Genomic DNA, 22,133 nt, shown 5'->3' on the forward strand with positions numbered 1-22,133 from the left:
TATGCCCCTTTCGGCGCTACTTCGGCGGGACTATGTTTTTTTTTACTGTAAATCTTTTAAATAACGTTTATTTTTTAAATTTATATAGCCTATAACCATCTACACACCCTGACGATTCCAACGGTGTATCGGGTGTGTGGATTGGCACTGTGGTTCCCGAGTTTACCCGCCTCAAAGGCTGAAAGTTCTTCCTTTATTATAGTATTATAGATTTATTTATGTACTTACCTCGGTTCGGCTGTATGCCGTAGTTTACTATCCCCACCCTGCCCCTCCCCTGCCCCACCACCCTGCAGCACTCTCTCCAGGAGCTGCTACTGCCAACACACAGTATAACCAGATGGACATATATGGTAATAACCAGGGTGTGAAGGTAGCCTGACCTCAGCGTGCAGACAGTGTCTCTAATCACACGTATTCGTATGGCGCACAGATGTAGTATGAATCTGTTAAAGGCCCAAAGTGACAGTATGACGTCAGTTCACCCAGCTCAGTTGGCTGCACACCATAAAGGCTCCAAAATGGCCTTGTTCATCAACTTCTCCGCCTCCATGCAGATAAGCAGGGCTTGAGTCTGGGTACCACGCAGGTGGACTGCATCCCCCCTCACTTATTTTACCTGGCTCTCGATAACTGGAGCAAATGGAGCCACACATTCACTCTTTGGCCTCTCTAGGGCGAGATCGGAGCTCATTCAGAACGCTGCTCACGTGCTGGCTTCTCTGATGCAATCACATCTAAGGGGTGAGCGAGGGGAGGCAATGAGCTGATGGTGCAAGGCACATTTCGTGACGTCACTTCCTGTCGTGACGTCAGCGTCCCCCACTTCTTTTTTAGGACTTGTGCCCTGCAGATAAGCCTGTTTGTAGAGCAGATACCAAGGAAGATAAGAAGAGTGCCAACTATAAAGAAAGCGCCGGGCCATTATTTTGTGACTTGCTGCATAGAAGATGATGCCAATAACAATGGAAATAACAACAACAAAACAAGCATTTGCAATGCAATAGGTCTCGCATTAGGAAAGTGTGAGCTATTGGTATTGTAAATGACACATTTTTTTAATATGTGTTGGCTTTGAAAATATATAAATTAATAGCATCATTATTCTCAAAGCCAATAGCTTACACTTTCCTAAAGCGAGTCCTATTGGCTAGGGCAATGCTTGTTGGTAGCAAGCAAGGACAGTGCTGTTGTGGTGCTGAGTGATGATGTGGTTGGGCTGAGTGATGTGCTGGTGTATTAGAGTTATGTGGTGCTGTCCCCGAGTGATGTGGTGGTGTCCTCGAGTGATGTGGTGGTGTCCCCGAGTGATGTGGTGGTGTCCCCGAGTGATGTGGTGGTGTCCCCAAGTGATGTGGTGGTATCCCTGAGTGATGCGATGGTGTCCCCAGAGTGATGTGGTGGTGTCCCCGAGTGATGTGGTGGTGTCCCCGAGTGATGTGGTGGTGTCCACGAGTGATGTGGTGGTGCCCCTGAGTTATGCCCCTGAGTGATGTGGTGGTGCCCCTGAGTGATGTGGTGGTGTTTCTGAGTGATGGAGGGTGGAGTTGGAGGGTGGAGTTGGAGTTGGAGGTGGAGGGTGGACGTTGGAGTTGGAGGGTGGAGTTGGAGTTGGGAGGGTGGAGTTGGGGAGTTGGAGGGTGGAGTGATGTGGTGGTGTCCCCGAGTGATGTGGTGGTGTCCCCGAGTGATGTGGTGGTGTCCCTGAGTGATGTGGTGGTGTCCCCGAGTAATGTGGTGGTTTTTCCCGAGTGATGTGGTGGTGCCCCTGAGTGGTGCCCCTGCGCGATGTGGTGGTGCTCCTGAGTGATGTGGTGGTGTTCCCGAGTGATGTGGCGGTGTCCCCCGAGTGATGTGTTGGTGTCCCAGAGTGACGTGGTGATGTCCCCGAGTGATGTGGTGGTGTCCCTGAGTGATGTGGTGGTGCCCCTGAGTAATGAGGTGGTGCCCCTGAGTGGTGCCCCTGAGTGATGTGATGGTGCCCCTGAGTGATGTGGTGGTGTTCCTGAGTTGGAAGGTGGAGTTGGAGGGTGGAGTTGGGGGGTGGAGTTGGAGGGTGGAGTTGGAGTTGGAGGGTGGAGTTGGAAGGTGGAGTTAGAGTTGGAGGGTGGAGTTGGGGGGTGGAGTTGGAGGGTGGAGTTGGAGTTGAAGGGTGGAGTTGGAAGGTGGAGTTAGAGTTGGAGGGTGGAATTGGAGGGTGGAGTTGGAGTTGGAGGGTGGAGTTGGAGAGAGAGCAAGGAGTAACAGAGCGTGGGTGCGAGAGCAAGAAAGAGACGTAGAGAGAGGGGTAGGAGAAGCAAAAAAAAACACACGAGTGGTGGGCACGTAGAAAGTGAAAAAAAAGAGTTTTCAATATTCAGCATTGAAATGGAAAGCAGGTTAGCAGGAGGGATGTTACGGGGAGAGTGAGGGAGAGCGCGAGAATGAGAGAGAACTACAGGGGAGGAATGGAGATAAAGAGAGCAAGGAGTAACACAAAGAGCGTGGGTGCGAGAGCGAGAAAGAGACGTGAGGAGAGGAGCTTTTAGTGAGGGGCAAAAGACCCACTGGTGAGCTTTAGCTAATGCATGGCGAGTGTAGGGCTAAAAGAACAAGATAGCGGGGGCTGCATTCCTTTCAAGTCTGATGGCGGGGGAGCGGCAGCCTTCGAAGTCTGATGGGGGGCGGGGGGGCAAATGGTGAGGCACATGCACTGGCCATAATCCGCATTCCAAAGCCCTCTGGCATCAAAGGAAGGGTGGGAGGGAACAAGCATATGGGGTGTGAGCGATAACAAAAGTAAGAGGGGAAGCAGGAAGTGAGGCCGAGTGCGCGCTGGCGAAAGCAGTCCAGATGCCAGCTTAACCCTTGAATGCCTCACATGCACTGGCCATAATCCGCATTCCAAAGCCCTCTTGTTAGGCTTTCCTGGAGCCCCTACATAATTTCTCGCAGAAGCAATGCAAAAGCGCATTGGCTACAGCAAGACCTAAACAGCGGACTCACAGGGAAAGCCGATGCGGAGACTCGAACCCAGTTCCCCAGTTCAAAAAATGGCAGTTTCATTTCTTCGGTACTCCCTTTCAATATTTTGATATTGGTATTACTAGTAGGTGCGAACACATGCTAAATATAACAATACATACTTCTATTGTTTGGGTATGAACGTCTCTTGCAGGGTAAAGGTAGTCCAGTGCAAAACTCCTTATTAAACAATGAAGTAACAAAATTCTCCAATGGTTTGTGCGGCTTGATAGCATACTTTCACAGTGGTGTTTCATGAAAGGTGTTGATGTACAGAAATATCACTCTTATCTTCGGTCAGCTGGTCTTAGAATGCGCAGCATACAGGGGTTTAACTCGCAGACTGTACTGTTTACTAAGCGTGATAACAAGGAGACCTAATTTAATCTCTGTTGACTGAAGTAATTGAAGAAAGAGGCGTGCCTGTATGCCCCCAGATAAACAGTTTCTTTTCTTGTGACTGATATCCGCCCACCAAAGGCCTTTCAGCAAGGCTCGGGAGGAAGCAGAGCGTCCTTTGCAAAATGTTTAGAACTGTGCACTTTGGTTGAAACACTTTCCATTCTGTGTATCAAGCAAGCATGTGTTCCTAAATCCCACTGCAGGACCCAGTGAGCAGTAATTGTATAGCTAGCTCTTTCAATCCCTGGTGTTATTTCTTTCCTCTTTTTCTTTCAACTTGTGCTCCATAATTTCAAGGTAATGCTTGCAAATTATAATACAGATAAGAAGAGAAGGACACACTCCTTTCACATGCCTCTTGCTGTGAAACGAAGTGAACCAAGATCAGTACTTGACACATTAGTTGAAAGCTTCAATCATCAATCATGTGTTGTTCACATCAAAGTGACAATGTGTAAAGAAAGCAGGCTGCAGAGAGCTTCTCATGTGCTATAACAGTCTCCCTAGTAAATGGGCCCTAAACCCTGTGAATTGCCCAACATGACTATTTATTAAAGTAACACAACACTTTAATGGATGCTTTCCACTTTGAATTCTCCCAGCTCTACCCAGGAGCTAAACATTTTCATTTCAAACTAATTTGCCCAATACTGTTCTATTGACTTTAATTCTAAATGGGAACTCGTACCTGATTACAATAATATTGTATGTGTGCAAACAAACGAAATAGATATGTTCCTACAAAGCAGGGCATAAATAAATGAAATACATCTAATCTTAAATCGTTCGTTAAGGGTAAAAGCATATTTTGGAAGACATTTTCAAGAGTGCCTGTGTCAAACAGGAAGGCCTTGATTACAAATGGCAGTACTTTCAGAACTTCGCCCACTACATGACTTGCTAATGATAAGAATGTATTTTTGATGAGTGCTTCAGTTCTTTTGTTTTGGTAGGAACTAGGTAACACACACAAATCTAGTTGGGCCCAAATGTAATTTCAAAGTGTTAGTCCATTAACGTCAGATCGTTTGCCTTCAACAATGCATGCTATGAGTTTCACTTGGCCTTGTGACAGTTTGTGGTTCATGAATTGCAACAAACAGCTCTGTTAAGAGATATATTGTTTACATTAAACAATATATTGTGTGTAACTACCGATTACAAACTATGCAAGCCTCCTCATGTGTGGTCTGTGAGCAAGCACAAACGTAGAGCATAGTTAGTTTTAAAAGCCACCATATTTTTTGCATTTTACAGTGGTAGTGAGCTGCACTTTAAGCATGCCACTGACACTGCCCCAGCCAATTTAGTATAACTAATGTAGTAACACGGATTTTATTACTTTTTATAAAAGGCACCACAGTTTTCTCTTTTTACAGTGGCAGTGAGTTGCACATCAAGCAGGGTTTGCCGTTCTACTAACACTACCTCAGTCCTTCCAGTCTTTCCAACACATAATCCCAGTCCACATAGTTCCAGTCCACTTAAACCTACATAATTACTATCCACATAATTCCACTGCACACCATGCCACATAATTCCACTTCACACATCCACTCTACACCACACAATTCCAGAACAAACAATTCCAATCCAACCCACATAATTCCCCTCCTCACCACATACATTCACTCTACTCCATAACACATGGGTAAAATACATTTCATTTACCACACCAATAGCTCTAACTCTTGCAAAAGCAAGACCTATAGGCATTGCACAAAATAAATTAAACTTCTCAACATGCCACATAATTCCACACCATATAATTTTACTCCATACCATGCCACATAATACAACTTCAAACCATCCCACATAATACAACTCCAAAACATCCCACATAATTCCACACAATACCATTCAATTCAATGCCACATACTTCTACACCATACAACATAATTACATTCCACATAATACTACTCATTGCAGCATAATCAAACTCCACATAACAACACCCTACTCAATACAACATAAATGCACCCCACATCAATGCACTCTGTGCCACATTAAAAAAAATCCACATAAATGCTCTCCACATCATGGCACAAACCTCCAATAAACATACATTCCCTAAGCCCCACAGATTAACAGGCCACACAATTCAAATCCAAACATGTCCAATACACACCACATAATTCCACACCAAACAACATATTTCAAATACACAATACAATTCTACAACTCACCATATACCACATCATGCCACAAAATTTAAAAGCACACCGCAATATTCAGCTCTACAAGATGCCATCCACCACACACTATACCATTTTACATAATGTAAATGTGTAAATGTAAATGTGCTGGACTTGTAAAGCGCACAGCTGCCCGTAAGCGTCCCGGCGCTTGCTTAGGGAACCCGTCCTGGTATTCCCCTGTGAGAAACCACAGCCGGGTGTCCACAAGGTGAAAGCCAGGCATCCCGCCGCGAGGGGCCGTAGTGGAGATTAAGCAAGCTATTGCCCAGAGTCGCAGAGTGTGAACCCGTGAGTCGAGTAGGCACCAGAGCGAGAATTATCGAGTCCGTGGAATTATTGAGCCCAAGACCCGCCGAGGCGGGGAATTGAACCCTGGTCCAGGGCCGATCTCAGCTTCGGGTCTGCCGCCTCTAACCACTGAGCCACGCTTAAACTCCATAACACACAATTTGACTACATAAATCCAGTACACTTAATACCATTTAATTACTATCTACATATTTCCACAGCACACCAGGCCACATATTTCAACTACACAATGCCACACTATACCACACAATTCCATGCCACACAATTCCACAATAAATTCCAGTACAATCCAACTTTCCCACTCACTTAGACCAATCCAGTCATCTCTCTACTACACAACCACTGCCCCTCTCACTGCCACTACCCCTCTCATTTTATAATCCCACTGCCCCTCTTATCCCTCCCTCACACTCCCTCTCTTCCCTCTATACTACCTACTCACACATGCTACCTTCTTGTATCTCCTCGCACTGTGCACTGGTCCACCTCTGGCCTCCCCCTACCTCTGGGCGCCTCACCCACTCATCCCTCTCTCTCTTTTTCTCTTTCTCTTACTTTTTCCCTCTCCCTCACTTTGTCTCTCTCTCTCTCTCTCACACACTCTTCCTGTCTCTTTCATGTGGGGGCAACTTCAGGTGCTTGAGCACAATTTCTTTCCTGTGTCTTTTCAAGGTTTTCATCCCTCAAACCCACGCTCTCCTCCTCTTCTTTGGGTACCTTTTGCGTACACAGGAGTTTGTGGCCTGCTCTCCCTTTCTTTCTCTCACACTCCTTCTACTCCTTGGTATAGAGTTTGTTCACCACTTCGTGCACAAACTACCTAGCCCTCTCTAGCTTCCTATCTATTCTGTGCAGCTCCCACGCCTATCTATTCACCATACCTCATAATTCCACTACACAAATACACTACACCACTCAATTCCCCCGGACACAATTCCAATCCAACCCACATAATTCCACTTCACATCACTTGTATACACTCCACTCCAAAACAAAACACATGGATAAAAGACATTGTCATTGACAACTCAATTAGCTCTAACTTTAGCAAATGCGGGACCTATTACATTGCAATTGCTTGTTTTTATTAGCAATTCAGACATTGTGTGCATGTAAATGTCTCACGTTTTTCAAACTCTATAACTGATAACTTAATTAGCCTTTAAATTGTGTATCTTTATATATTTTAGGGCTATTGATTTGCTAAGGAGGGAGGTAAACATATGTGCCAGAAAATATTTTTTAACCTTACTACCCACAGCTTCCATGCATTCTGAGTAACTACTGTCCGGGAGTTCTGTGCATGCCATATAACACAAGGGCTACATACTGCCCAAGACTTCCCCTACACTTAATGCATATGCCAGCAGAGAGCGTTTATTCAGTCAGCCATCTTGACATGTCTCCTTATGGCATTTGCAATGCCAGGGCATTTTTTTAGGATTTGATATTTTTCACTTTATGGCAGGTTGTCTGTGCTTGTGATATTTCTGAAAGAAATTCATCTCTTAGTAAGTGTCAATAAATGTTTCCTGAGCCAAGCATGTATTCCTGGATCAGACTGAATAATCTAGTGTGTAGTAATTGTTGCTCTCTTCAGTCCCTGGTGGCACAGCACCCAGGATGATGTGTTCCATGGCTAAACACTAATAAGGTCCTAAAGGCAAGACCTATTGGCTATGCCAATGCTTGTTTAATCCTTCGTTTATGTCACTTACTGAAAATGCAGTATGTTATGAATGGTTCAACAATGGCATTTGTATTGTGAACAAAATTACAGTGTGCAAGTGATACAGATCAATTGGCTTCAGTCGTCATAAACAAAAGTTTGGAATCAATAACGAGTGTGGATTTAGTTTCGTTATGTGGGAATGAAGCTGCTGATTTGTTAATACGTCAGCAATTAGGGTTCAGGGGTGGGTATGGTTGAAGGGTAGTAGGGGTGTTTAAGGTTTTAAGGGTTTAGGAGTGAGTAGGAGCATAGCGCGGTAAGGGAGTTTAGTTGTAGGGTTTGGAGGTGGGTAGAGTTATAGAGTGGTAAGGCTACTTTTAGATCGTAGAACCATGTTTTGGTTCTACGATACAATACTGAAAAAGTGTGGAGCTCTATGGATCAGCCCATTACCAGAGAGTACCAGAGAGTGCCAGGCTTGAACCATTTGGTAGATCGTAGAACCAAAACATGGAATGAAGTTGTTAAACTCACTACCTTGAGAGTTTGATTTTTCAGTTACTCTGAAACAAAGTTAGAAGATTTAAACATTAACAATTAAATTGTAGGGATACAACACGGATATTTCGTAGATTGGAGGTGTATCAGTACTAACTATTTAAACGGCCTATCAATCGAACATAACAGAATAATGGAAGCATGGCAAATGAAACGAGCAGCCAAAGCAGCAACAATGTTACTGCCTGGAACTGGAGACACGAGAAACAGCAGCGGATCAAACAACGCAAGGAGCTCAGGAATCCTCATTGAAGCAACTGTTCCTTCAACTAGAACGGTCATACAAAAAGGAGATCAATAAAAGATGGGAAATCACAGCATTAGAAAAATATTTGGCAGTAAATTGTGTGCCCAAATGATTAAGAATATTCACAATGCCAACAAATCCAGACACCAGATCTGAATTATTGGAAGAATGGAGGTTTAACAACATGCAGTGCTCAATGAATATGATACAAATCTTAATCAAGCAGGCAAAAATAGATCAGGAAAATAGAGGAAACACAAAAAAGAAAGAGAAGAACATTTACAAGAGATGAAATTGATTATAAGTATGGCAACATTTTCACCTTTTCTAAAAGATTTGATACACTAAAAAAAAACTATGCTACATGGAAGATCCCCACGGCCACAAGTGACATGACCAGCAAATCACAAGCAATGTAATAGCAGCCTTAATGCACTCAGTACTCAAAGGTAATCAACATAAAATCAGTGTAACAAAATGAATCAACAATTTCACAATTCAGTGTGCAACGGGTAAGAGGCCCTGCAAGCCTACTGTAATATGACACAAAAAGAAAAATGTCCAGATAGTTATCTGGAATAACCCAATGCACTACTAAGGCGTCAAAGACGTTTCAGCGATAATCAATAGTGGAGATGATTACAGTTTAACACTCAATACATCATAGTTGAAGCAGTATCAAATGAAACAAAAACAGTACACAAAGTGATACAATAATTAGCACATCTTGGTGTCTTGTCTTCGAAGAAGTTTTATTCACATTCTTCAAATCAGATGAGTAGAAAATAAACGCGGTGCTTCACAGCAGCATCCAAATGTTTAAAAATCCCAATGCATTTCGGGCAAGACGGGATAGCCCTTCGTCAGGGGAATCTATTAACAATAAAAATAATAATCTTAATAAACTCTAAACTCATAAACAGGACTCAGCAACAAGAGTAGAGCTCCTCACCCAATGTTAGAGCAAAGCGAGCAATGCTATGTCGATTAGTGTTCCAGTGTACAGCAATGGGTGAGCTGGCATAGTTGCTTCTAATATGACTTTTATGCTCCGTCAGGCGGGTACGGAGGTTTCTTTCCGTTTTACCCACGTAGAGCAGGTCACATGGGCATTTAAGGTAGTGCAGATATCTTTTTAACCGTCCAGAGACAGCTTTAAGCATTGCGATAGGTAGCTCACCATTTTGTCTGTTTTCTGTTTGGCAGCCCGCTTTTTGGCGTAGTTTACTACTGTTTCCTCGTTGTCCTAGTGAAGTTACCCTACGCTTCTTGCTGTTTGTGAGTATAAGGTTACTACTGTGTTAATTCTGAATATCTGGCTTCATTTAGAGATATGTGTAACTTCGTGTTTCCTGTAATTACTAGACAGTTCGTGGTCGTTTTTCCTGTATATTTTTGGATTTCTAGGTTTCTCTCCCCACACCACAGCCAGTCTCTTCCACTTTTGAGCGCGTGCACTGATCTATTGGTTTAGTCCAGGGTTTAGGGATAGCTACTTTTGACACGGTGATTCCTTTTACACTTTGCCTATTTTCACGCTGTATCCACGGTTTTCCTTCGGGCTTTTATCTTTCGCTTGGCCGCTTTGCTCTAACATTGGGTGAGGAGCTCTACTCTTGTTGCTGAGTCCTGTTTATGAGTTTAGAGTTTATTAAGATTATTATTTTCATTGTTAATAGATTCCCCTGACGAAGGGCTATCCCGTCTTGCCCGAAATGCATTGGGATTTTTAAACATTTGGATGCTGCTGTGAAGCACCGCGTTTATTTTCTACTCATCTGATTTGAAGAATGTGAATAAAACTTCTTCGAAGACAAGACACCAAGATGTGCTAATTATTGTATCACTTTGTGTACTGTTTTTGTTTCATTTGATACTGCTTCAACTATGATGTATTGAGTGTTAAACTGTAATCATCTCCACTATTGATTATCGCTGAAACGTCTTTGATGCCTTATTAGTGCATTGGGTTATTCCAGATAACTATCTGGACATTTTTCTTTTTATGACCAGCAAATCAGACATCAGTGAAGGAGAAGGAATAAGCAATTCAGCACTTTCAATTAAAACCACAGTTTTAGAAGAAATGAGATCTGATGTTATGCCTTAAAAAAGTCATAATGAAATCACGTGCGGGATTACCTATCCCAAAGAAAGAAACACGACCTCAGAAAATTCAACATACAAAACAACAAGCGCCTAGATTAATCATCACTTACAGTAAAGAGAGTAAGAAAATTGTAAATACAGAGCAAAACCATTGGCATTTGATAGCAAAGGATCCAGATATTGGCGAAATACTGGGATAAAGGCCATTAGTAACCTACAGAAAAACAGGATCGCTGAAGGATCAATTGACACAAAGCCATTTACAAGACCCAAAACCAACAACAAACTGGTTACTGGAGGCTAGAAAGGGATTCGTAAAATGCAACAGCTGCAAAGCATGTACAATAGGCATAAATAAGGATCATCTGGTTGACAAAGGGGGAAGGATAATCCAAATCAAACAGAATATCACCTGCAAAACAACATATAAGATCCATATGATACAATGCAACTGTGGCCTAGAATACATAGGGAGCACAACATGTATGTTGTATAAACGCATGCTAGAACATATATGAGCAGTCAGAAACAGGGTTTTAAACTATGCCACAGCCAAACATCTGATACAAAGCCAAAATGGTGAATAGAAAATGATGAGATTCTTTGGTCTTGACACAATAAGACATAATTAACGAGGTGGAGACAGAACAAAAAAATTAAGACATTTGGAATCATGTTACATAATACGACTCAGAATTAAGGGCCATATGTATCAAGCCAAATTGACCTCGCAAATGCCAAAATTCGCAGAATTTCGGTGTTTGCGAATGCAATTTGGCCTAATGGTATATATCAAGGAAATCTGCTTGCAAAATAAGGAATCGCAAAATTTGCGATTCCTTATTTTGTGATTGCATTTGAGGAATCGCAAATTTTGCGATTCCTTAAATGCAATGTAAGAAGCCAAATAAATTTGCAAATTGGCCTTAAGGAATCGCAAATTACCACCAACTTCTAGTTAGTGGTAAATTGCTAATTCCTTGAAGAATGCATATTTTTGCATTTTTCAAAGTGCCATGTGACGCACATACATGCCCTTACATTGCATTGCAAGAAAGGACCAGCTCTGAGACTGTGTAAGTTAATAATATATTTTAGGGTGGGCCAGAGCGCACATTGCCCACAGATAAAGTAATCTTGTTTTATAAACCAAACACGAAAAGATGAGGAACTCGGATTTAGAGGCATATCATAATGAGAATCAAGTGTTCACCTAAAATCATAAAATAATGGGGGAGAAAAAGTACAAATCCAAAGAGGGCAGCCACCAGTGTGAAGCTCGAAAAACGTCTCTGCTGTTGTACTGCTCCCCCGTTGGTGCTCTGTCAGAGCTACAATCAAAGAACTACACTGGCTACCGATCTCAGCTCGGATCCAGTTTAAAGCCCTGGTGATGGCCTTCAAGATCCTGAAGACTGAGAGCCCAACCTTATTAAGGCCTTTGTTGACCTGGTACGTCCCGCAGCGTAGTCTGCGCTCGCTGGGGCAACATTTGGCGAAGGTGCCCCGCTTCAAACTTTGCCGCATGGGCGGTCGCTCTTTTCGGGTGTTGGCAGCTAAACTATGGAACTCTCTGCCGACCTACATCCTTGGCATTGAGAATATGCTAGACTTCCGGAAGGCCATTAAAACTTTTCTGTTTCCATCACCATAATCTGCCCCCTTGATGTTTCTCTGGACGGCCTCCGCCTTTGTTTCTTGATCTGGCAGCGCCGGGACGCCCCTTTGCTGGGGCAGCTGTTGCGCTTAAAAATCTAATAACATAACATAACTGCAGTTGTGATCGGTTGCAAGAAAATAGGCTTACTAGTCTTGCTAGTGGGAAAGAACAAAAGACCCCAAAGGATGTGTGTAGGAACACCTCAGTGCAAGCTGCGAGGAACTGTGACATGGGTGCTCTGTGTAAGTGGCTTGCTGGCCTGCTTTTCCAAACCTCTCTAACATCCTAATATTTTGCTAAATTTATCCCATAGGATATGGTTTCACCAGTCCCATAGGATATGGTTTCCCTTGTCCCCCACTTTGTCTGTAAACGCGTCAGGAGCCAGAAGACCTGTTGCACTTATGTCTGCCCCCTGGAAACCTGAATAGAATCATCTTGAACCAAATAAAACATTTACCATTCTTTTGCAAATTTAGTGACATTTTCATATTATAACACACTGGTAATGTTTTTTTGCTGCCACAGCCTTAATTCAAAATGTCATTTCTATTGCTTAAGCTACTCCTTATACTTATTGATAAGGAATTATTTAAAATATGTTTCACTGGCTTTATGCGTGTATGCAAAACTGTAATTATTAGCATACTGTGTGAAATGATTTCTAATTTATGAAATGTATGGAACTTAACTGATTGAATCATTTATACCTTTAAACATTTGTTATTAGAACAACACTACGGTGGTATTTTGGTGTAATATATAATGATAAGACCCAACCACCACTAGCTTAGGAAGGGACCATCCCCTGATTGTGTTGAGATATGTTCCAGCACTAGCTCAAGGCATGAAAATGCATTACATGTATTTAAATCACACGAATTCCATGTAAAGAAACATTCGCTATATGCAACATTACCTACAACAATATTCAAATTGATTATTAAATTCTGTACATTTACCCTATTGTAAAACGGTAACTTTATTTTTTTTAAAGCAGACTACTGTGTATTATGTTGACTCTTTTAGATTCTCGTAATAAATATTTTTTAATACATAAAGATTTCTAAAGGGATTATATCTTTCTGGTTTCTAATGAATAATTTACAAGTGTTAGAAATGGGGGTCTCTAGTTGGCAAAGGTAGGTACCTTTGTCCAAATAGGGACCCTTGCTTCTAATCAGGGTAAGGGGGATAAACTTCTAAAAAAAACCCTGCTCACCCCCTTGGTAACTTGGCACGAGCAGACAGGCTCAGAGGCAGTGTGCAAAGCATTTGTGAACACAAACAGTAATACAGTGAAAACACTGCAAATGGACACCACACCAGTTTAGAAAAATAAGTAATCTTCATCTAAACCAAACAGGACTCAAAATGACAAAAATCCACAATACAGTAAAGATATGACTTTCAGATGATAGTTCAAAGCAAATTTCAGATGGGACACTTTTCACACAAAGTACCTTGGATGCTTCACGCAAACAAACAAAACGGGCCGCAGGGAAGGTGATGCGTTGGTTCCTTACCGAAAAGGATGTGATGCGTCGGTTTCTTACTGCGTGGGGAGGTGATGCATCCATTTCTTACTGCGCCCCCCCACAATGCGACAGACTTGGCACCTCGATGCGATGCGACGGTCCGGGACGATGTGAGGGTTCTTGCAGGCGGACAGCAGGGCTTGCGTCGCATTCGGTGCGATGATCTCAGACTTCGAAGATTTTTGCACTCGATGCGGCGTGCAGCGTTTTCTTGAGTCTTGTTAGGCGCTATGGCGGTTTCTTTGGCGATGCGTCAGACACAGGTACGGGTGCATCACGCTTCTCAGTGTTGCGTTGGTTTTCCAGCTCCCAGCGGAAAACAGTCTCTAAAGGTCCAAAACAACAGCAGGCACCTATTTGCAGGCAAGAAATCCCAGCAAGGAAGTGCAGAGGAGCTGGTGGTGAAGTCTTTGTATCCCTGAGACTTCAGAAAAGGAGGCAAGCTCAGTTTCAAGCCCTTGGAGATCTTCTTCAAGCAGGGGACACAGAAAAACATCAAAGTCCTTTTCTCCTACCCTTGGCAGCAAATAGCCACTGCAGGCCAACCCCAGACAGCAAACAGCACAGGGGAAATATTTCTCCTCAGCTTCTCCGGCTCTTCTCCTTGGCCAAGGTTCCTCTTGATTCCCAAAAATGATCTAGAAGTCTGGGGTCGGGGCCCCTCCTTTTATACACATAAATCCTTTGTTCTCTAAAGGCAGAGAAGTGTCTGTCTCCCGCCAAAACCAGTTCTTTCCTCACTGGTGCAGCTTCCTGGCAGGAGGTGGAGACAGCATTGTTGAAGGCAGATCAGGCATAATCAGGTGAAAGGAAATCTCCTCCCCCTACTCTAAAGCAGACCACGTCTATTCAGCCCAGCCCTGAATCTTCAGGCTCTCTGGAGCCACTGTTCCTCCGCTGCCCCTGACACTCCAAAGCAAGACATGCAATACACAAACCTAGCAGAGGCATACTGGACGGCTAAGCACAAAATACCTACTTTCTAAAAGTGGTATTTTCAAACACAGCATGTAAAACTCACCCTTACAAAAAGATGCCTTTTAACATTCTGAGTTCAGGCATATCAAACGTTATTTTCCTACCTTGTTCCCAGGGGTGTTTATGTTTATAAGATGTGCTAAACAAACTCCCCATTCTATCCTATGGGAGCAGGTTGCCTTGCAATAGTGAAAAACTAAATTGGCAGTATTCCACTATCAGGACATGCCACACACATCAGGGCATGTCCTACCTTTCACATACAATGCACCCTGTCCACAGGGGTACCTTGGGCCTACCTTAGTGGTGACTAACGTGTAAGAAAAGGGAAGGTTAGGGCCTGGTAAGTGGGTTTACTTCCAGGTTGACAGGGCAGTATCAGACTGCATGCAGGCTCTGCAATAGCAGGCCAGAGTTACATTTTACTGGCTGCTTCTATGGGTGGCACAATCAGTGCTGCAGCCCACTAGCAGCATTTGATTTACAGGCACTGGGCACACACAGGGCACTGTACTAGGGTCTGACTAGTAAATCAAACATGCCAATCAGGGAATCACTAATTCATAACAACAACTTACAAAGGAAGCACTTGCACTTTGTCACTGAACTGCCATGGCAAAGTGCCCAAAGCATGTAGACCAGCAAAACAAAGTCCAACACACAGCAAAAACACAGGATGAAAAGGCAAAAATACAGGGGAAACCCACACCAATGGTGCCAGGTCTAACACCAAGTCATGAGACAGTTTATAGGGCACTTCAGTAAAAACTAGCTGAAAAAGGTGCATCTTAAAAAATGTTAACAGTAGCAAGTAAATATATCCAATACAATATTTGGGTATTACAAGAACTGATAGAGGAAGGCGGAGAAAAAGCTAAGGAACCAATGACGATTACCATATGAAGTGAAGTTAAGGTGAAAGCTGAGATACGTAGTAAATTCTGCGCAGGGACGGGGGCAGAGTGGACAGGATGGACTGTAATGAGGTGAATTGGGGGCAGAAAAAGCCTTTGATAGGAATACTGCAATCATCATCTGGGGTGTTTTTAAATTTATTTATAGAATTTACAAAAGTCGAAGTAACAAAATGTCAACACAATAAACAGACAGAATTAAATCTCAATGGATCCATTAGAATGATACAGCACAGCAGGCATCAGAAATATGCAGATCTAGACATTATGGGGTTGTGTACATTAGTTGTATATGACTAAGTGTGAGTTCAGAAAAACATTATCAGTCTCTCAAGCCCATCGGACTACCTTTTAACACATATTGAAGGCCATGCCCAAAGCCATTGGTGTTTACAGCACCATCCTGCTACAATACTATATATTAGAAACTGATTATGTTCAGCACAATTATTATTTCACATATACTAGGTTTAGTGAGTGTGGTCTGGGTATCCTTACAAAAGACAATGGGGTTCATTTAGACATTGGCAGATGGGCTCTCAGAGGTGGCCTGCCTGCTATAGTTGGACTTCCCTGCAGCCTTACAGCGGTTCTTCACTTAAAGTGCATCCTTTGGCACGGTGGGAGCACTTTAATAAAATTGTGCAACACCAGATGTTCCATCATGCAACGGGGACATGGCAGACCGGTCAGCGTTTTCACATTTCCTATCATCGTATCCCCAAAGTCAGGATTTATTTTTGAAAATCTTAAATTGGTGTCTCTGCCATGGTGGAGTGATCATAGGGAAGGGGATCCCGATCCAGTACTTAGCCGGTCCCACCTTTCTCTCAAACAACATATTCAGCACTTTTTTTATGTTATGAGTTACCTTTTTAAGTAAGATCTCAGTGCTGCTTTCAAGTTCTAGTACATTAAGATATCCAATGAACTGGGTGCCCCCATTTCCTTCTCTCTGTATCGTCTAACTGGTTTCCTGAAAGATATTGTCTATGTTGCGTACACCTTACCTGTCGATGAAACTCCCATGAGTTAAGATATAGTTGACAGATATGCTGGTACCTTAAAATTTGGAAAGTAAAAGAGCTACAGCTGAGAGAAACTCATTTTTTAGTCATTCGATTGCATTCCAGCCTTCTCAATTCCCCATGCATTTATTTCTCAATTGGCCATTAAGGGTTGCCAGGATGCTGTTGGTGTAGTAGTTTGATATATAAATACATGAAAGCCCTCAATCCCTGTATAAAAAGCTTTCTCCAATTTTCTTATTTTATTCCACTAGTCTCTGCGTAATCTACGTAATGAGAAGATGAAGTAGCTGCTTAACTGTAACAATGTATTACAGTTTAGCTGTGATGTCACAATGCCTCCGACGAGGGCCAGCAGGCAATGTAAAATACAGGTCGGGGAGGAAAATTATAACTGGTTCGGGGGCTATAATTTGGGTTCAGGGCCCTTAATTTGGTTTCAGGGCCTTTAACAACCAGTATAGCCCTTTTCAGAGGCTGTATTAGCACAATGAAATTGAGAACTAGCTTCTCTGATCTGCTTCCCTGAAATGAACCGTCATTAGCAAAAATGTGGCATTCGTGGCAGTATATTTATGTTATGCATGGCTCCTGTTCATTACAGGACAGCAGAGATTTCTATTACAACATATATAGTTATTTCTAAAATTTACACATTAAATTTCATATAATATGTTTTCACAGCAAATTACTGCTCTTTTATTGTGCGTTTAATTTTGCCCCACAGATTTCACACATGTTCTGCATATTTTCAACCACACAAGTTCATATTAACCACATCGCCGCTGCACCAATTCCCCCCCGGTGCTGAACTTTTCAGATTTACATCATTTTATGACGAGCTGGGCTCGGCATCAGCGTGCGAGGAGGCTACGCCATGACGAGCCCAGCTCGTCATGAGTGTGGAAGGGGTTAAGGAGCAAGAGACAAAGTATTTGAGCCCCTTTTTGGGAAGGGTATAGGCGTACACATATACTATATGGAATAAAATATCTAATGCTGTATGTTAAAAGGTGATTGCAAGTCCTTCTAAAATTCTTTGACCTTGTAAAGGAACTCTTCTGTGACTTACAGTGTCCTTATGATGTACAGTGTCAATTTATAGATGCACAATGACATTCTATACACAGTTATAAACATGAGTGAACATTTGAGTACATTTATGAAGAGGAAAAGGGGAGGAAAGGCAGGACTCTATTCCTTTTACCAGGTTTCGTTGTAGTTTATAACATTGGTTGAACTTCCAATTGCTTCGAGAAATTGTGCGTTCAAATGCTCATAATTTTTCTGTTAATTTTTTTAATTCAGAAACATTTTTTTTCTAGGCCCCAGTGCCTGGTCTTGACTGGCCCACCCAACTTCCGCCCAGCTCTTGTGGATTTTGTGGGAACCTTCACCAAAAAGTTGAGTCTAATGATCTGCGCAAATATCTTAATAGTGAGTATATGTTTTGGTTTTTGTATCTTTTATAATGTATTATACGTATATTGTTTATTTACAACCCTTTAATGCATGATTTACACACTCACCCTTTTCTGCAATTTGATTGATGCAGTTTTATTTTACAGACTCAATAGCTGATAAATCCTAATTGACGAAGTCACCCCAAACAGCACTGTAAGATTGCAAGCTACAGCCACATAGTACCCTGACTAGACAATACAAATGTAGTTTTTTCCTACACATCAGCCATCAGGGAGGAGGATGGATGCTAGCGGCCAGTACATCTGACATTTATGGTTGGCACATTAATAAAATCACAGAACAAAGCAAGTATGCTATATCTTAATTACACTGAAGCAAAAATCCACAGAGGCTCAGCTTGCGGAGAACACATTGCGACCAGGAAAGTAGACAAAACTTCTGCACAAACAGGTGTCCAGCAAAACAGATCAAGGAACCATGGAGGCTGAATCTTTTTGTCTGCAGTACAGTGTTCAAAGCCACATGATTGAAGAGACATAATCCAAGCAAGGCTACCTGAGCTTGGGAGTTCTGGGAGTCAGCGAAGGACTAGCCAAGAAGAGGCAACAGAATAAATAGTTGGGATGACTAAGATTCAGACTGTAGGAAACAGTTGATCAAAGAGGGGTTGAAATGATCAGTCTTCGAGTCTTCTCGGTGCTGGTCTTCAGAGCTTTCTCTCATAATGTTTCGGAGGCAGAGTGAAAAGAAGTGTTTTTTTGGACAAATCACACTTGCATATGAGATAGTATTATCGACTTTATGGAAACTGAAGTTATTATGAAAAATATGCTATCTGGAAGATAGCATTTAAAGGCACCTCAGAGTAGGTTAATGTGCCTCATTCTGCTTTTTAAAAAAAAAACTTTTTATTGGTTTTCAGTATAAACAGAGTACAGCAGACCGCATGGTAGAATGTCGACTCAAAACAATGCTATTCAAAAACATTTCCAAGAGACCTGTAGATTCCACCATTGATCCCAAAATGTGTGGTATTTTGAGGGAATCTCCTTGATGGGTAGACGTTTTCCTCCATATTGACACAGTAGAAGTCTATTCCTTCTGTCCATTCTTTGAGCGAGCTACAAGCCTTTTTAGGTCTCGCCTGAGGTAGCGCATGCGCTGCTTGGCGAGACATTTAGTAAACAAGGCTTTTAAAAGTGCAAACCGCACGCTTTTGGCTGGCATTCTGCCTGCGTTCACATGCACAGGCATGAGCAGAGGCGCCATATGGCTTGCCTCTAGCTTGGCCAAGCGTGCGTGCCTCGCTTCAATGCCCCTCCCACACCACAGAGCGCATCTCGCAGCTTGGTTTTTGTTTTTCACTATGAGTACGAGGCGCTTGCGCGGCCAATGCTTGTTTTTATTCCAGTTTAAACCTCAACTTCGGACTTCCTGAAACAGCAAGTGTTTTGTGGTTTTTACATTCCTTCCAGGGCGTCAGAGAATATTCCATGCACCAGTTAAACTTGGGTATCATCTGATGGAGTGATGGATGACTCATTAAGCCGCCGCGTGCACAGCTGAAAACCCATACTGGATTAGGGTCATTTGTGCCATTCCTCTGAGGGGAAATCAGCTCTCATCTGCCCCTCTCTGAGTAGGCGTGCTGCTGCCTACCACGCTGTGAATGCGCTGCGGTGCACTCATTCATGCAAAGGTTTGCGCTTGTCTGACTGGCTAGCATAGGTAGCTGGATTAGACCTTTTATTCTAGGTGACGCAGTTTATTTTATACATTTTCAATTGCGCTGTGTCATTCTTGGAATACAGATTGCGCTGTGAAACGGTGGCGCGGATTGGCGTAGATTAACGTGGATGAGTGAGCGTTGACGTAATCGTTCCAGCACTGAATACACAGCCTTTCATTCTGCCGGGTGCATTATTTAGGGATTTTAGCCGTCAGTAAATTAACGATCAGTCTGCAGTGTCACGCATTGCTTGCTAGCCTTGGCATAGATTATCCATGGGCATTTGAAAAACTAATGGTGTCTGTATGAACTTCTTTGCTCACTCTTTAGCAGTTGGCTCTGACCTTTAAAATGTGGCCTGAAAATGCAGTTGTTTAGGCACCTCTGTGCTGTGTTCCAGTTGAAGTCGGTTGGAGGAGGGCATCTGAGCTGTGGAGGACATCTGTGTTGTGGCTTCTTGGGCACGTTTGCATTCGACAAAAAATGTGTTGAGGCTGAACTTGGCAGCCGGCGCAGTACTTCTGCACTGGAGAATTGTTTGCATTTTCATCTTCATGATATGAGACTACTTTTTCGGATTATCCTTTATAATCTCTAGGAATAATTACGCTTTGTTAAAGTTTTGATGGAACCATGCTGGTGTTAAAAGATGAGGCTCATTGTAACTGCCTGGTTTAGCAATGCTTGCAGCTGGCGAGTTAGGTTTTGGGTAGCTCATTATAGAACTAGTTACAGGCATGATTAGGGGTCATCTAAGATTAGGTTGGTGATTAGTGCTTGAATAGCTGGTAGCAACTTCCTGGTGCTATAGAATCAACATTGGATTCAAAATGGCCGTGAGGTTTCAATGACAGGTACACTGACAGGCATGCCTATGCAAAATGTCTTGTTGTCCATATTTATTGATACAGCCAGAACCTAATTAATCCTGTTTGTCAAAGCACTTACAGTCTTCATATTGAAATTGATCGGCTGTCTCAAAGTCAGATCCAAACCTACCAACCTTCAGATAAAACCACTGCAAAGGAAGGAAGAACCTCCAACCAATGGACCCCTTTAGCTCCCAACAATTCTTCTTCACATCTCATGAAGTGTTTGTTGGAACCCTTAGGCCAATCCCTGTTTGCACTGCGGCCCCAAGTAATTCCCACTCCATTCAGTTATCAGCTGGCCCATCCCTTTCGTGGAGCTCTGCAGCCACATTATCAACTCTACATATAATCTCTATTTTCCCAGACATTAGTGGGTAATCACGTCAGTGGAAAGGGACACACCTTCCCACAGAAACTACCCCATCGAACCTGGGTTCCTGGACTAGAATAGACATTGTGCTCAGTCACCTTATAGATCAAAAGGAGTTTAACTCTGATTTGCTTTACTCCTCTATGTATTACACACATCAAGGTAAGTTATTCATATTAAAAGGTCCATGACATCTTCACCTGTTTCTCATAGCTGTCATGTTGCTGTGATTCGCACAACACTTCAACTGCCACTGACCTTTGCAGTCTACACTAAGGCTTGAGTTGTACAGTACCTGACAGCTCCTCCTCTGCTCCCACCTGCAGAAGGCCACTCTGACGCACTCACATCTGTGCTGAAACCATAACTATGGATATTGTGCGCTGAAAACTACTGACATGCCCAGTTTGTATTGCGTGCCCAGCGCCATGCAACAGTTGCATATCTAAATACTTATAAGGTCCCAAAAGCGAGACCTATTGGCTATGCCAATGCTTGTTCAAGGATGCATTTGCAACCGGCAGGTCCCCAGTTCAATTCCTGGAAATGAGTATTATTGAGTTGAAACGCGTGTTATTACAGTTCTTTATAGTGATTCATAACTGAAAAATTTTCAGCAAAAAGTGAAAAATATCAAGTGGTCCTGCTCTTCATGCTACTTTTAATAATGGTGTCAGTCCTTGTATCTCAAACTTGGCTATACTGCACACCCAATATAAAGAGACAAAAGAACAGAATAATGAGAGGAAGAAGCGGAATATTGGCTCTTTTCTAAATTTTTACTCCTTGTTTCTTATTTCTTGGGGCAACACTAGGGCCCACGGAAGCAGAAATTACAAGAACTCACAAGCAGCGGACACGTCAAGTGGCTGAACAAGAGGAAGATCAGATCTTTTTACTGCGGTCTGATAGCCGATGACTTGCGAAATGGCGCCCAGATGCTGATGCAGGTAAAAGTTTTTTTACGATACACAGTGATTTACAGAGTAAAGATTTGGGCTGGTGCGCTAGGGTCTTGAGGAGCAATCCTTATACGGGACTCCCAATTTACTGTATAACTCTAACATCCACAGCTAGGACATCCACACTTTGGACCTTCAAACTTTTGATCATTTTCAGAG

General features: G+C 42.7%; 1 protein-coding gene across 1 annotated transcript in view; it reads left to right on the forward strand.

The window, feature by feature from the left end:
* Window positions 1-22,133, forward strand: part of SLC12A3 (solute carrier family 12 member 3) — a 231,757-nt gene that overhangs the window by 160,977 nt on the left and 48,647 nt on the right. Inside the window, exons 16-17 of the mRNA XM_086947698.1 lie at window positions 17,942-18,053; window positions 21,828-21,962. Coding sequence (XP_086803824.1) covers window positions 17,942-18,053; window positions 21,828-21,962 — 247 coding nt within the window. The remainder of the gene's footprint in view (window positions 1-17,941; window positions 18,054-21,827; window positions 21,963-22,133) is intronic.

This window comes from Lissotriton vulgaris, chromosome 12, assembly GCF_964263255.1.
Source record: "Lissotriton vulgaris chromosome 12, aLisVul1.2, whole genome shotgun sequence".
Taxonomy (NCBI): domain Eukaryota; kingdom Metazoa; phylum Chordata; class Amphibia; order Caudata; family Salamandridae; genus Lissotriton; species Lissotriton vulgaris.